Source organism: Aquila chrysaetos, assembly GCF_900496995.4.
Source record: "Aquila chrysaetos chrysaetos chromosome W unlocalized genomic scaffold, bAquChr1.4 W_unloc_1, whole genome shotgun sequence".
In the NCBI taxonomy this organism is placed as follows: domain Eukaryota; kingdom Metazoa; phylum Chordata; class Aves; order Accipitriformes; family Accipitridae; genus Aquila; species Aquila chrysaetos.
In genome coordinates this window covers 2,066,307-2,083,139 of record NW_024470321.1, presented here as the reverse complement: position 1 = coordinate 2,083,139, position 16,833 = coordinate 2,066,307, and the positions used below count along the sequence as shown (strand labels likewise).

The window sequence follows — 16,833 nt, the reverse complement described above, 5'->3', positions numbered from 1 at the left end:
ATTCCCATCCACAAGTTGATTCGTCAACTGGAGAGCCAAGGAGTGATCAGCAAAACTCGCTCACCCTTTAATAGCCCCATATGGCCAGTGCGAAAGTCTAATGGGGAGTGGAGGCTAACAGTAGACTATGGTAGCCTGTAGGAACATATTTAGCTAACAGTCACAAGAGCATTCCAGATGCCTTTAGAAGACCTTGAGCAGAACAAACAAGAAAACATGAAAGAAGAAAGATGATGATAAAGCCAATCAGAAGAACACAAGTGCGCAATCCACGATAAAGGGAACTTGGCACAAAGAACCGTAATTCGGCAGTTTATGTTGACCAATTAGACTGAGACAAGTTTCGCATGTTTTAGTTGGTATAACCAATTATGCCTTATGTTTATGCGCGTGTACAGAGATGGTACAACCAATTATGCCTTATGTTTATGCGCGTGTACAGAGATGGTATAACCAATCATATTCTATACTTGTGCACGTGTACAATGACTTTGCAGAATATGTGATTATAAATATGTGTGTGTTTTAGCAATAAAGGGTCGTCTGTCATCTGCTTTCAACTTTACAGGCGTCCGTGTATTTCTACCTCCTGCAAATGGTGACCCCGACGTGGCCCTGAGAGCGCAGAAGATGCGGCAGGAGAAGCCCTGGTTGGAGGTACTGCTGTCGGCGGGACTGAAGCAGGGAAGCTGAGCCTAGGCTGAGAAGACACCTGAAAGGAAGGTGAGCAACCAGGGGCAGTATGGGGCAGAACTTGTCCTCGGAGGAAAGGGCGATAGTCAGACTCCTACTGCATATACTCTCTAAGAGAGGAATTCAATATACTGAATCCTCCGTGAGAGGGTTATTGAAATGGTGCCGAGTTCAGGGCTCTCCTGCTGAAACGGCTACCGCATTTGAGCCTGATATTTGGGCAGAAATTGGAACAAAACTACGGGATGCAGTCTCTAAAGGGGATCGACACGCTGAAGACATGGTTATTACTTGGCGGTTGCTTTTTGACAATATACGATCCTTATGGGCAGAAAGAAAGGTGGCAGCGAAGGCAAATTCGATTCTGAATCCAAAAGTATCGGTGTCGGTAAATGGCGATGAGGACAGACACGATACCAATGAGTCATCTTGTTCGCATTGTCCCTCTGACTGTACTAGTCATAAAATAACATTACTGGATGGTTCAGTAAAAGATACACCGGAGCCAAATAAGGCATCGCCACCTATTCTACCACCAAACCCTGAGAAAGAAATACGCCCGATTAAGCCGTCTACGGGTTTATATCCACCTTTACCTGACAATGATGATAATTGGCCAGAACCTCCCCAAGACGATATTTCTTTAGAAAAAGAAAAACCGCCGCCAAGTTACGATGTAGCTGAAGATTTGGGCTGTGACCTGAGAAGTTCCTGGAGAGAAATACATAAGAAAGCAGCAAGCGAGGGAGTGGTCGTTCCTCATGCTTATCCTGTTATAGTGAGAGCAAATGATACAAATGAATGGAATCCTTTTTCATGGGATTTGATAAAAGAAGTGCGCAAGTCAGTCCTTAATTATGGGCTGACGGCTCCTTACACCGAAGCGCTACTCAACAATATTTTCGGAGCTCAACTTATGACTCCGTACGATTGCAATCAATTAGCTACCATGCTATTAAAGCCAACTCAGAAAATGTTGTGGAAAGATAGATGGAGGGGACTGTGTGAAGAAGTTGCTATAAAAAAATCTGGATAGACCCGATGATGACCCCATGAGGACAATAGGGATAGATCACCTTATTGGGACTGGCAAATTTACTGATCCAAGATTACAGGCAAAGTTTCCCATAGAAGCCTTGAGAACTGCTTCAGTAATGGCGTTTAAAGCAATGATGACTCTGCCAGAAGAAGGTAAAAATGTTATGTCGTTCACACAGGTTAAGCAGGGTCCCCAGGAATCATACACGTCCTTCATTGACAGACTAAGAGATTCAATAACTAAACAAGTATCGAGTGTGGAGGCTCAGAATGCTTTGGCGCTAAAATTGGCAATAGCGAATGCAAATGCTGACTGTAAAAAGGTTTTGATGGCGTTACCCAGAAATGCCAGCCTTGTCGATATGGTTGAGGCATGTAATAAGATTGGAACTACATCATTCCAAATGAATGCATTAGCAGAAGCGTTTGCGGTTGCACTTAGAGGGGATAAAAAATGTTACAATTGTGGAAAGCCCAGCCATTTAAAAGCACAATGTCGGGCTAAAGGGAAACCGGGACAAAATCATTTGCAGTATCGACAACAAACTGTAACGCCAGTTCAGGTTTGTGCAAGATACCAGAAGGGTGGCCATACGGCTCGTGTTTGCCGTTCTAAATATCATAAGGATAGCTCTCCGCTACCACCTATGGCGGGAAACGGCCAGCAGAGCGCGCCGGTGAACCGCGCGACGACACAAATAGCACCGGCCACTCCGGCTGCCTGGCAAGCCTCTCCGCCCGGACAGCAGGCAGTGCCGGAGCGGACCTGGACACAGCAGTAGAAACAACGCTTTGATACAACCGTGCAGTGTATTCCAACAACTGCATGTGGACCGTTAGGGTTTGGACTGAGTGCGTTGTTAGTAGGACGATCATCAACAACTAGGAAAGGATTGTTTGTTTTGCCAGGAGTAATTGACTCTGATTTTACAGGACAAATTCAAGTTATGGTATGGACACCTGTGCCACCGGTTAACATTCCAACTGGAAGCCAAATTGCACAACTCGTTCCTTTTCAAGTGCAGGTTCCCAATGCTCTAAAACAACATAGGGGGACAGAGGGTTTTGGTTCCACGGGAGAACTGGAGATTTTCTGGGCTCTAGACACTGGACAAAGAAAGCCAACTTTGCAGATTCAGTTTTTACACCCTCAAGATCAACCTAAATCCTGGACCTGTCAGCTATTAGTTGATACAGGAGCAGATGTGACGATAATTTCAAGCACAGACTGGCCATCAAGTTGGCTGCTGGTCAATCCAGCCCATGGACTTGTGGGGGTGGGTGGAACATCAACCACCATGCAAAGTGCAGTAACATTAAAATGCAAAAAACCTGATGGTTATGTTTGCTCAGTGCGTCCCTACATTGCTCCTGTATCAGTTAACTTGTTGGGGCGGGATGTATTAGGGCAGATGAGTTGTACCATTGTCAGCAATCCTAAGCATTTTGTGGAGCGGCCATTGAAGAGCGACCAACCCTTAAATTAAAATGGAAAACTGATGATCCGGTTTGGGTAGATCAGTGGCCACTAACCCAGGAAAAGGTCGCTAAACTGCAGGAGCTGGCACAGGAACAATTGGAAAAGGGACATATTAGACCGACAACAAGTCCGTGGAATACATCTGTGTTCGTAATCCCAAAGAAAAGTAGAAAGTGGAGACTTTTACATGATTTAAGAAAAATAAATGAGGTTATGGAAGACATGGGAGCCCTTCAGCCTGGGTTGCCATCCCCGAGCATGATTCCGCGGGACTGGGACATTTTGATAATTGATTTAAAAGATTGTTTCTTTACCATTCCTTTGCATGAACAGGATGCGATGCGATTCGCCTTTTCGGTGCCATCTGTTAACAAGGCTGAACCAATGAAACGATATCATTGGACGGTATTGCCACAAGGTATGAAAAATTCCCCAACGATGTGTCAAATTTTTGTGGATTGGGCATTAAAACCAGTACAAGAGAAATGGCCTCAGTATATAATATATCATTACATGGATGATATATTGCTTGCTGGAAGCCAATTAAATAAACCTGAACTGATCAATGAGTTAACAATTAAGCTAAAAGAAGTAGGGCTACAGATTGCACCGGAAAAGGTTCAATGTCAATCTCCCTGGAATTATTTGGGTTGGAAAATTACGCAAACAGCTATTTTCCCACAAAAACTGCAATTGAGAACAGAAATCAAGACATTAAATGATGTTCAAAAGTTGGTAGGAGATCTAAATTGGGTGAGAAACATTTGTGGCATTACAAATGAGGAAATGAGTCCATTATTAACATTGTTGACAGGAGAGGGCGATTTACATTCCCCTCGAACGTTAACAGAGGAAGCCGAATTAGCTTTACAGGGGATAACCGAAAAATTAGAAACAGCATACGGAGATCGACGGGTGGGAGATGTTGAACTTCAATTAGCCATAATAAATCATGACCAACATCCGTATGCTATTATATTGCAGTGGTTGGAAGCTGAAAAAGATCCTTTACGAATTTTAGAATGGGTGTTTGCGCCATTCCAGCCTAAAAAGACAATTACCACCAGATTGGAAATATTTTCATTGTTAATAATCAAAGGAAGATCACGTATAATTGAAATAGCCGGTGAGGAACCAGGAAAATTGTTAATTCCCTTACAACAAGATTATTGCGAATGGGGTTTGCAGAATTCTGTAGCACTTCAAACTGCAATAGAGGGCTACACAGGGAAACTAAGTATTCACTACCCGAGTCATCGAATGTTCACCTTTTGGAAAAACATAGGGCTAGAATCAATACCTAAACTTAGTCAGCACCCTGTTAAAGGACCTACAGCATTTACCGATGGAGGAGGCAAATCAGGAAAGGCCGGTGTAGTATGGAGAGAAGGCAACGAATGGAAGACTCACGTGGTTCACTGTGAAGGCTCGGTGCAAAAGGTAGAGTTGCAAGCTGTAATTGAAGCATTTAAATTATGGTCGAATGTTTCCATAAATATTATTTGCGATTCGCTTTATGTTGTTGGGGTAGTACAACGAATGGAAAGAGCTATCTTGAAACACTGTAAACAAGAGGATTTATACCAACAGTTTAGAACACTGTGGTACCTGTTAAATGACAGGTTACACCCCTATTTTGTAAGTCATGTTCGAAGTCACACGAATCTGCCAGGAGAAATAGCACAAGGAAATGCAACAGTAGATCGGTTGGTAGCTCATGCATGGACAGGACCTTCACCAGATAAGCTAGGACAAGCTAGAATCTCACATGGGTTTTTTCATCAATCAGAAAAGGTACTTGCAAAACAATTCGGTATAACCACTGGAGATGCAAAAGCCATTACACAGACATGTTCCGAGTGTCAACTTGTGGGAACAAATTCACCTGGAGCCGTAAATCCACGAGGTTTGCATTCTTTGCAATTGTGGCAAATGGATGTAACACATGTACCTGAGTTTGGTAAATTGAAATATGTTCATGTGTCTGTGGATTGTTTTTCTGCAGCTGTATGGGCAACAGCGCAGACGGGAGAAACAAGTCGACACGTCCAGCGACACCTGCGTTCAGCTTTTGCAGCACACGGCATTCCACTTCAGATAAAAACTGACAATGGGCCGTGCTACATCGCACAGCCAACTCAAAAGTTTTTTAGTCAATGGGGTATTGTACACACCACAGGTATACCACATTCCCCTACAGGCCAGGCAATTGTAGAACGCATGAATCAAACGTTGAAACGCCAACTGCAAAACCAAAAAGGGGGAGAGCAGATGGCTACTCCTCATGAACGATTGAACAAAGTTGTATATGTGTTGAATTATTTGAGATTGACAGATGGCAAAAGTGTACCACCAATTGTAAAACATGTGCAAGGCATGGTAGGAGATTTGTTTGACATTAATAGCAATGTTCAAGTTAGGGTTAAAAATGTTGAGAAAAATGTATGGGAAGGACCATTTCAATTAATAACCTGGGGAAGAGGTTATGCTTGTGTTGTTACAGATCATGGAACAAGATGGGTACCAGCAAAGTGGGTAAAACCCTGGACAGTCGTTACATCCTTGGAAAAACACTGAACCCAAAAGGACTCCTCCTTGCTGTTATGGGTGACACACATAAGGGAAGAATGGATGATCCAACAACCAAAACAGAATGTATGGGTAATCTTGGCGAACATAACGCATCAAGAAGCTATCTATTTTGCTTGTATATAGAAATGCTACAGCTTGGTGTAACTATATCTATTCCAGAATATCATGCTCTTTTTCTATTCCAGCTGTTTTACCTGCGGGGATGCTTTTAATTCACAGGGATAGAGTGTGGGGGGGAATTCCATCGAAACTTAAAGGGAGGCCATGCAGCCTCGGATGACTTATGGTACTAACACCCGATATCAATATGATTCACAGTAAAAAGGCTCACGATAACTAACACAGGGTTAAGTGGATAGCTAACAAGTTTGGGAATTATGGGATGATTAAAAAATTTGCTTATGCATGGCTTAGTTATTCTAATTGTACTATTAGCAATTGTAATAATTGTACCATATATTATAAAAATAGTTGAACATATAATTGCAAAAGCATTTCATGTAACTTGGCTTGCACAAAAACAAAAAAGGGGAGTTGTAGGAACATATTTAGCTAACAGTCACAAGAGCATTCCAGACGCCTTTAGAAGACCTTGAGCAGAACAAACAAGAAGACATGAAAGAAGAAAGATGATAATAAAGCCAATCAGAAGAACACAAGTGCGCAATCCACGATAAAGGGAACTTGGCACAAAGAACTGTAATTCGGCAGCTTATCTTGACCAATTAGACTGAGACAAGTTTCGCATGTTTTAGTTGGTATAACCAATTATGCCTTATGTTTATGCGCGTGTACAGAGATGGTATAACCAATCATATTCTATACTTGTGCGCGTGTACAATGACTTTGCAGAATATGTGATTATAAATATGTGTGTGTTTTAGCAATAAAGGGTCGTCTGTTGTCTGCTTTCAACTTTACAGGCGTCCGTGTATTTCTACCTCCTGCAGTGGCCTGAATGAAGTCACGCTGCCACTGAGTGCTGCCATCCCAGACATGCTAGAACTTCAATACGAACTAGAGTCAAAGGCAGCCAAGTAGTACACTACAATTGACATTGCTAATGCATTTTTCTCAATCCCTTTGGCAGCAGAGTGCTGTCCAGAATTTGCTTTCACTTGGAGAGGTGTCCAGTACATCTGAAATCGACTGGCCCAGGGGTGGAAACAGAGACCCACCATTTGCCATGGACTGATCCAGGCTGCACTGGAACAGGGTGAAACTTTGGAACACTTGCAATACATTGATGACATCATCGTATGGGGCAACACAGCAGAAGAAGTCTTTGAGAAAGGGAAGAAAATAATCCAAATCCTTCTGAAAGCCGGTTTTGCCATAAAAGAAAGTAAGGTCAAGGGACCTGCACAGGAGATCCAGTTCTTAGGAGTAAAATGGCAAGATGGACATCGTCAGATCCCTATGGATGTGATCAACAAAATAGCAGCTATGTCCCCACCGACTAATAAAAAGGAAACACAGGCCTTCTTAGGTGTTGTGGGTTTTTGGAGAATGCATATTCCAAATTACAGTCTGATTGTAAGCCCTCTCTATCGAGTGACCCGGAAGAAGAACGATTTTAAATGGGGGCCTGAGCAACAACAAGCCTTTGAACAAATTAAATGGGAGATTGTTCATGCAGTAGCCCTTGGACCAGTCCGGGCAGGACAAGATGTTAAAAATATGCTCTACACTGCAGCTGGGGAGAATGGCCCTACCTGGAGTCTCTGGTAAAAAGCACCTGGGGAGACCCGAGGCTGACCTCTGGGGTTTTGGAGCCGGGGATACAGAGGATCCGAGGCCCACTATACTCCAAGTGAAAAAGAGATATTGGCAGCATATGAAAGAGTTCGAGCTGCCTCAGAAGTAGTTGGTACTGAAACACAGCTCCTCTTAGCACCCGAATTGCCAGTGCTGGGCTGGATGTTGAAAGGGAGGGTCTCCTCTACACATCATGCAACTGATGCCATGTGGAGTAAGTGGGTCACACTGATCACACAACAGGCTCGCATAGGAAACCCCAGTCGCCCAGGAATTTTAGAAGTGATCACGGACTGGCCAGAAGGCAAAGGTTTTGGAATGTCGCCAGAGGAGGAGGTGACACGGGCTGAAGAAGCCCCACTGTATAATAAACTGTCAGAAAATGAGAGGCAATATGCCCTGCTCACTGACAGGTCCTGTCGCATTGTGGGAAAGCATCGGAGGTGGAAGGCTGCTATATGGAGTCTGTTACGACAAGTCGCAGAAACTGCTGAAGGAGAAGGTGAATCGAGTCAGTTTGCAGAGGTGAAAGCCATCCAGCTAGCGTTAGACATTGCTGAAAAAGTGGCCAGTGCTCTATCTCTATACTGACTCATGGATGGTGGCAAATGCCCTGTGGGGGTGGTTACAGCAATGGAAGCAGAGCAACTGGCAGCGCAGAGGAAAACCCATTTGGGCTGCCACACTGGGGCAAGATATTGTGTCCTGGCTAGAGAATCTGGTTGCAAGAGTGCGTCACGTAGATGCTGACATACCCAAGAGTCAGGCCACTGAAGAACATCAAAACAACCAGCAGGTGGATCAGGCTGCTAAGATTGGAGTGGCTCAGGTGGATCTGGACTGGCAACATAAGGGTGAGCTATTTATGGCTCAGTGGGCCCATGATACCTCAGGCCATCAGGGAAGAGATGCAACATATAGATGGGCTTGTGACCGAGGGGTGGACTTGACCATGGATACTATTGCACAATTTATCCATGAATGTGAAACATGTGCTGCAATTAAGCAAGCCAAGCGGTTAAAGCCCCTGTGGTATGGAGGGCAATGGCTGAAATATAAATATGGGGAAGCCTGGCAGATTGACTATATCACACTCCCACAAACTCGCCAAGGCAAGCGCCATGTGCTTACAATGGTGGAACCAACCACCGGGTGGGTGGAAACATATCCCATGCCACCACCCGGAACACTATCCTGGGCCTTGAAAAGCAGGTCTTGTGGCAACATGGCCCCCCAGAAAGAATTGAGTCAGAAAACGGGACTCATTTCTGAAACAACCTCATAGACACCTGGGCCAAAGAGCATGGCATTGAGTGGGTGTATCACATCCCCTATCATGCACCAGCCTCTGGGAAAATTGAACGATACAATGGACTGTTAAAGACTACTTTGAGAGCAATGGGGGGTGGAACTTTCAAACATTGGGATACACATTTAGCAAAAGCCACCTGGTTAGTCAACACCAGAGGATCTGCCAATCGGGGTGGCCCTGCCCAGTCAGAATTTTTATGTAGTGTAGAAGGGGATAAAGTCCCTGTAGTGCACATTAAGAATATGTTAGGGAAGACAGTCTGGGTTACTCCTGCCTTAGGCAAAGGTAAACCCATCCGCGGGATTGCTTTTGCTCAAGGACCTGGGTGCACTTGGTGGGTGATGCGAAAAGATGGGGAAGTCCGATGTGTGCCTCAAGGGGATTTGATTTTAGGTGAGAATAGCCAGAATTAAACTGTATGATGTTAGTTGCTATATAACCCTGCTACTGTATGTTATTATTTTTATAAATGTTATATGCTATATCCATAGTACTACAGTAATGAACTGTGATAAAACTGAGCAAAGCGCAGTAGTGATGGAACCAGAACTGCCTTCAGCATGCAACAATCCAATGGTGCACACCATCCTCCTGCTGCGCCCAATGTCACCCGCTCGCTGTACCGCACTGAAGCCCAATCCTTCTCTGCTGACTGAGAGGACTTTGCACCATCCCTCCTGCCCAGAAAGACTGGTATGATAGATGGAGCCCAGAGTCGGGGACTAAATGAACTCAACGAACATTTTATGAACATGACCCATGAACTAAAGGAATGATTCACTGTGTGTGTATACATATATCTCTATATATCTCAAAGGACGGAAAAGGTGATGATGATTCACTAAGATGTAATGGAAAGTATGGGAACTGAGCATGACGTCAATGGTATAGAATAAGGGGTGGATACTCTCCTGGTTTCAGCTGGGATAGAGTTAATTGTCTTCCTAGTAGCTGGTATAGTGCTATGTTTTTTAGTTCGGTATGAGAATAATGTTGATAACACACTGATGTTTTCAGTTGCTGCTAGTAGTGTTTATACTAAGTCAAGGATTTTTCAGCTTCTCATGCCCAGCCAGCAAGAAGGGTAGAGGGGCACAAGAAGTTGGCACAGGACACAGCCAGGGCAGCTGACCCAAAGTGGCCAACAGGGTATTCCATACCATGTTGAAACGGGGAGCCAAAGGAACCTTAGTAGATATAGTAATTATCTAGCTTATAATGAAGTTAAAGAATTTTCAATAGAGGTAGACGTGGCCCAAGAGGATGAGAAGTGGTGCTTAATGTTTGCATTGTTGAGCCTGGCTGGGGCAAGAGATAGTCCCTGATAAGAAGCAGCAGTCCACCCCAAAAACCAGCCAAGACCAGCCTTGTGACTTTTGAGACTAATTTTAATATGAAGCGGGGATAGATCATGCCTATGTATAGGCGTATTGCGAAACTTCATGTATATGTAACACTTGACTGTATAAATTTGAAGCGAACTGCCACGTCAGGTGCGCACGACTTTGGTGGGACTACCCCCCGTGCTGCCCAGCGCTGAATAAACATACCTACTTTACAATCTCACTGATTGTGGAGTCTGTTTCCGCACATCAATGTGACGTCACATCTAGTATATAAACTGGGGGGAGTGGGGGCGGGGGGATGGCTGCTCAGGGATTAACTGGGCATCAATCGGCAGGTGGTGAGCAATTGCACTGTGCATCATTTGTATATTCCAATCCTTTTATTATTACTGTTGTCATTTTATTAGTGTTATCATTATCATTATTAGTTTCTTCCTTTCTGTTCTATTAAAGTGTTCTTATCTCAACTCACGAGTTTTACTTTTTTTCCCCCCGGGTCGGGGGGAGTGAGTGAGCGGCTGCGTGGTGCTTAGTTGCTGGCTGGGGTTAAACCACAACAGTTGCCAGTTCTCACCTGATATCCCCTGTTTAAATTGAGGACACATTTAGCCACCTCAGCATTGCCAAGGAAAACAAAACCATACTGATGTTGCAGCATTGAGAGAGAGAAAAAGAATAAAAACATTGGTTTTATCTCCTGAATCTTACTGCATCTTGACAATCCATCTGTAAGTCATATTTTATTTCTAATCAGTGAATTCTACTAGATAAACAGTGAAGAAACAAAGCTAGTATTTCTGTTTAACTAACCAAATTATGCTGTCGGGAATGAGAAAAAAGGCAGGACCCAGTAGGATCCACTTGTTGGGTGTATTTATAGAGTTACTGTGGCAGCTTTTGTTCCTTGGCGTGCTGGGAGTTGCTCTCGATTTTGAAGTATTAGAGTGGGTATCTGCCAGTACAGTTTGCAATATTAGAGGAAAAAAAATGCCAGAATCCAGCAGAAGTATGATGTATTTCCAATGCTACTGGACAGAGCTGTAGCAAGATCCAGATTTTTCAAGTAAAGTAGCAGCAACTTCATTTGTTTTCTATTTCTGTCATTGGTGAGAGGAGCAATTTTGGGGCCCAATGTCCAGCTGACCATAGCCCAAGGAGCCAGATATGGGGTGTATGGTGCTGGTTTGGAGGAAAGTGTCCAGATCCAAACATTTTGAGCATGAATGGAGAAAAATGTCATACCATAATGTGATAGTCCAAAAATAACATGGATGCAGGTGCTTGATATGGGATTTTACAATTGCAATCAGCTACTCGGGGGAGGCTGGAAACAGGTACCATGTATGTCAGGGACAGAATTTCGGGGCCTCAAATTCTGAATCTTGTTTTAGAAAGATTTTAGGGCAAGAGTGTGGGTGCTGCACACAAGACAGCAAGCACAGAGCACACTGATGCAGTGGAGGCAACTATTTACCTATTTAGGCTGCAGTGAGTGCAAGTCTGGGGACAGATTTGGCCAGATCTAGCAGAATGCAACTCCAGCTGCTTGGCAGCACCTCGAAGGCAGCATGTGCTGGGGCAAGGGCTCCTGCTCCTGCAGGGCCAGGTGCCCGGCTCCAGTCCCTACCCTACCTGTCCTGCAGCACCCAGCCGGCTCCCCACAGGTTTCGTTTTTCCCTCCCCTCTCCCGTGTTTGAACCGCTACGAATTAGGCTAAAGGGCAGCACCCCCGACAGGGACTGAAGTTTTAAAAATAGTGCAAGTGCATGTGATGGGAATAGGCAAGCTGGCGGGAGGAGGGGCACCGCCACCAGCGACGAGAACACTCGGAAAATATAAAAATTAAGGCAAGCCCTTTTGTGGTACGCACCATCTTGCAGTCATCCAGGGCTCTCTGGGTCTGGTAGGCGCTGTCGGAGCCGCTGCTCCGGCGTTCACCGTCGCGGTCGTGCGGCGAGGTCTTGCTGCCCTGGAAAATTGAGGCGGCGGAGCAGAGGCGCTTCCTGCGCCAGCTCGGTGCAGAGCTCATGCAAACGCGCCCGCCGCGCAGGGCCCCGCGGGCGCAGTCAGCACCTTCCCCCGCCGCCGCCCCGAAGAGGGGTGCAGGCCCGCGCCGCTCGTCGCCTCGGCTGGCCCGGGGCCGCGCTGGTCACGGCAGCGATCGCGGCTGCTGTGGGTGATAGCCTGGCACCTGCGGGAGAGCCCGGAGAGCGCCCTGCAGCATCGCCTTCGCTACCGCGGGGAGAGGCGGAGGGGCTGGCGCCTTTCCTCCTTCAGCAGCATGTCAGTCCCTGCGGAACCGCCCCTCCGGTGGCATGCTTTGCCGTCCTCCTTCCTGCAGCCGGTGGGGGGGGGGAGAGCGGCCGTGCCCAGCGGAGAAGGGATCCCATCCAGGGGCCGCCGAAACCTGCCCGATGCTCCTAGCGGGGGAGCCCGCCCCGCCGCGGCGTGTCTCACCGGGGCGCCCGCCGGGAGCCGCTCGGAGGGGCGGCGAGGCCCGGGGAGTGGCCGCCGCTCGCGCTCCCTCCCTGTGGGGGCGGTGCGCTGTTGATGGCGTCAGCCCGCCCGGCCCAGCCGCCCTCCCAAGCCCGCCAGTGGCGGCGGCGCCTCGCTCGGCCGGCCGGCCGGCCGCCATGGGAGGTGGGTCAGCTTCGGGGCGAAGCGCTCTCCCAATGCGTGCTCCAGGAAGAAGCTGAGCAGCGCCTTCCCTTTGGGTGGCTGCAGCCTCAGCGGGAACCGCCTCGTGGCCGCCGGGGCAGTTTTCCTACAGACGTTAACACATCACCCGTCCAGCTTTTGCCGAAGTTGATACTAATCCTCAAGAAGCTTACTTAGAAAATATTTCTCTATTTAACGAAGACTTGGTTCACTGCTCAGATTTGTTTTCTTTCACTAAAAAACATCTTATTTTGGGGCTCTAAGAAAAATGTTTGGAGAGTGTGATGCAACTGCGCTGTAGATTGTATTTGTTCATAGTAGAAAAGATTAAATAATAATCGATTGGAGAAATTGGTCCCTCTGTGCTCCAGCACAACAGTGCAGTTGCAGTTCAACAGGCTCACAGTCCCCAGAGGCCTTGGGCATCTGCCCCTCTGATGCAGATGGCTGCAGGGCTGTGCCCACACTGTCTCTGCAGCCACCTTCCCCAGGGCCCCTCGGGGACCCCACTGCCCTGGGGCAAGCTATGGGCTGGGCCAGCTTCAGCTCCAGGGCTGGTCCTATTCCTGTCTGTAGCCAGGTAGCTATGGCTGTTTAGGAGTTTACCTCACTTCTGGTATAATTTTATTTCTTCAGGACATTAAATAGAAGTTTTTTATGTTTCAGTAATGTTCTTGATACCAAGAGAATGCCAAACACATCACACACATAAACCCAGTCTTGCCAAGGAGCATGAATATGCCAGCAATGGCACTTTGGCAGGTTGAGGACCTCTTTTCAGGCTTCGCTGAGCATTATTGTAACACAGACACCCTGGTATCTACCCGAGTCTGGACATTGCCTATCTGTCTAGTCTACTTTGAAACTCTTTTTAGAAATTTCCTGCTATTTTCCCAGAAATAGAAGCTACTGGATGTGTGTTAGTGTTGATGGGTTTGCAGTGCTTGCAAGCACTGTCATCACTTTAGGTAAAACAAAACCGACCTTGTAATTATAATGCTACCTTGTAAACATACTACTAGATCTTCAGCATCCAGAGCAGCAAGAACTTGCAGTTTGCAAGTGCTATTTTAAGGACACCACATTTTCTTTTCATACTAAACTTAACTCTATTACTCATAGGAAAGAAATGCTTGAATTTGGTGCTGCATGAACACAAGCTTTGAGCCAAGACATCATATTACTTCCATACACACACAAACCATTACCTAATGACAAAGGAAATATTTGAATACTGGCAAAAAGCAAAATGAACACATCTTCTCCTCACATCTATATAGAACAAAACATATATGTTTGTAAAGGGAAATTAAAATGTAGTACTATGCCACATTAATGCTAGTGTTTTAATTGTTGATCATGTATCATTTTAGTCATATGTTCTAGTCTTATTTCAGGTCTCTAAGAGCTACTGTAATACCAATAATGAAATAATACTAATACTAAAACCAACAACAATAAATCTACCAAAGTCTGCAGCATGTTTGCTCGTACATTACCTGTCTTGGCTGAAGTCCTGGTCCCTTGAAGTCAATGGCAGAAGTCCCACTGACTTTTAAAAAAGGTTAGAATTTAGTTCCTGGCGATAAATCTGCACTGTATAAAACTGAGTCAGAGCTGAATTTTGCCCTTCAGCCAACATCTGGAACAGTTTTGAAGTCCCAGTGACCTACAGCGTGTTCACTCCTGATTGTTTATATTTTCAGTATGCCCACATTTGGAAGTGGATCTGGTGATTCTTTTGGTAATTTATAAGACCTCCTGTTTACTTAATTCTTCCAGCTGACCTCTGAAATCATCATGGAACATGATGAATTTGATGGCACCCCAGGGTTACATTAGAGAAGCAGAAGTGACAGGGAACAAGTCAGTCTGGGATGCAAAAGAAACAATGATTTTTGTAGGCATCCCAGTTCTTGGGCTGGGAGGAAGAGCTCTAAGCTAAGGCACCAAATGCTGTTGTGGGGGAGCACTGGGACCAATAAGACTCAGTTTGAAAATATATACCACCAGGAAACAAAATGCTCTCCTGAGAAAACAGAGGTATATATGCTGCAATACTTTCCTGAAAAGAGAGAAACATGATTCTTTCCTCTTCTCTGAACTAGAGTTCCTGTTGCAAATGGCCTTATTCTAGCTTCATCTCCTGGTGTTTAATGGATTACAACAAGCAGGGGCTTGCTGTTCCCTCCTGCAGCAGCCTCTAAAGAGCATGGGGAGGTGAACTTGAAATAAGTTCAGAGAGTACTTGGCCCATTATATAGTCAAATTCTTCAGCAACTCCACAGCTCATAATGAAATAAAAGTAAATACATAGGTTTTGCTATTGTGGTGGGTTGTCCCTGGCTGGGCACCAGGTGCCCACAAAAGCTGCTCTATCACTCCCCCTCCTCAGCTGGACAGGGGGGAGAAAATATAACAAAAGGCTCGTTGGTCAAGATAAGGACAGTTTAATAAAGTAAAAGCAAAGGCCGCGTGCGAAAGCAAAGAAAAACAAATGATGTTATTCTCTACTTCCCATCAGCAGGCGATATCTAGCCACTTCCTGGGAAGCAGGGCTTCAGTACACGTAGTGGTTGCTCCGTGTGAAATATATTAACCTGATACGTGTCAATATAAAACAACGATAGGGCCGCATGGTGAAATGTGACCCTCTCTGCATATGTAATCTTTAACCGTTTTGCTTGATCTTGTATAACCATAGGCCTAAGGGAAGTAGGAGAGTATGTATATAGTTCTTGCTTCCTGCAAAAGCCATATAACAGTAGGGAATTACAAAAGTTGGAAACGAAATAAAATCAGACATCAAGTAGAAATCGAAAAATACTTTACATGGTGTCGTGGTTTAACCCCAGCCAGCAGCTAAGCACCACGCAGCCGCTCACTCACTCCCCCCCCCACCCAGTGGGATGGGGGAGAAAATCGGGAAAAAGAAGCAAAACCCACGGGTTGAGATAAGAACAGTTTAATAGAACAGAAAAGAAGAAACGAATAATGATAATGATGACACTAATAAAATGACAACAGCAATAATGAAAGGATTGGAATGTACAAATGATGCGCAGTGCAATTGCTCACCACCCGCCGACCGGCACCCAGCTAGTCCCCGAGCGGCGATTCCCCGCCCCCACTTCCCAGTTCCTATACTAGATGGGACGTCCCATGGAATGGAATACCCTGTTGGCCAGTTTGGGTCAGGTGCCCTGGCTGTGTCCTGTGCCAACTTCTTGTGCCCCTCCAGCTTTCTCGCTGGCTGGGCATGAGAAGCTGAAAAATCCTTGACATTAGTCTAAACACTACTAGCAGCAACTGAAAACATCGGTGTTATCAACATTCTTCTCATACTGAACTCAAAACATAGCACCGTACCAGCTACTAGGAAGACAGTTAACTCTATTCCAGCTGAAACTAGGACAGTATCCACCCCTTATTCTATACCATTGACGTCATGCTCAGTTCCCATACCTTTAGTTACATCCTGGTCAATCATTATCAGCTTTTCCATCCCTTTGAGACATATGAACAATGATATATATATATATATATGTACACATACACAGAGATATCATTCCTTTAGTTTATGGGTCATGTTCATTAAATGTTCGTTGAGTTTATTTAGTTCCTGACTCTGGGCTCCATCTGTCATACCAGTCTTTCTGGGCAGGAGGGATGGTGCAAAGTCCTCTCAGTCGGTAGAGCAGAGCTGGGCTTCAGTGCAGTGTGACGAGCAGTTGACATTGGACGCAGCAGGAGGATGGTGTGCACCGTTGGATTGTTGCGTGCTGGAGTCAGTTCTGGTTCCATCACTACTGCGCTTCGCTCAGTTTTATCACAGTTTTTCTTGTTTGATCTAAGTGATTCTTACTATAGTACTATGGATATAGCATATAACAATTATAGTAATGATAACATACAGTAGCAGGGTTATATAGCAACTAATATCATACAGGTTAATT

General features: G+C 45.4%; 1 protein-coding gene across 3 annotated transcripts in view; it reads right to left on the bottom strand.

Annotated features, from left to right (window-relative positions):
* Window positions 1-12,743, bottom strand: part of LOC121232880 (regulator of G-protein signaling 7-binding protein-like) — a 91,051-nt gene extending 78,308 nt beyond the window's left edge. For all 3 annotated transcript variants that reach the window (XM_041121387.1, XM_041121388.1, XM_041121389.1), the window contains exon 1: window positions 12,090-12,743. In XM_041121387.1, the coding sequence (XP_040977321.1) occupies window positions 12,090-12,248 (159 nt within the window). In that variant the 5' untranslated portion in view covers window positions 12,249-12,743. The remainder of the gene's footprint in view (window positions 1-12,089) is intronic.
* Window positions 12,744-16,833: the final 4,090 nt, after the last annotated feature.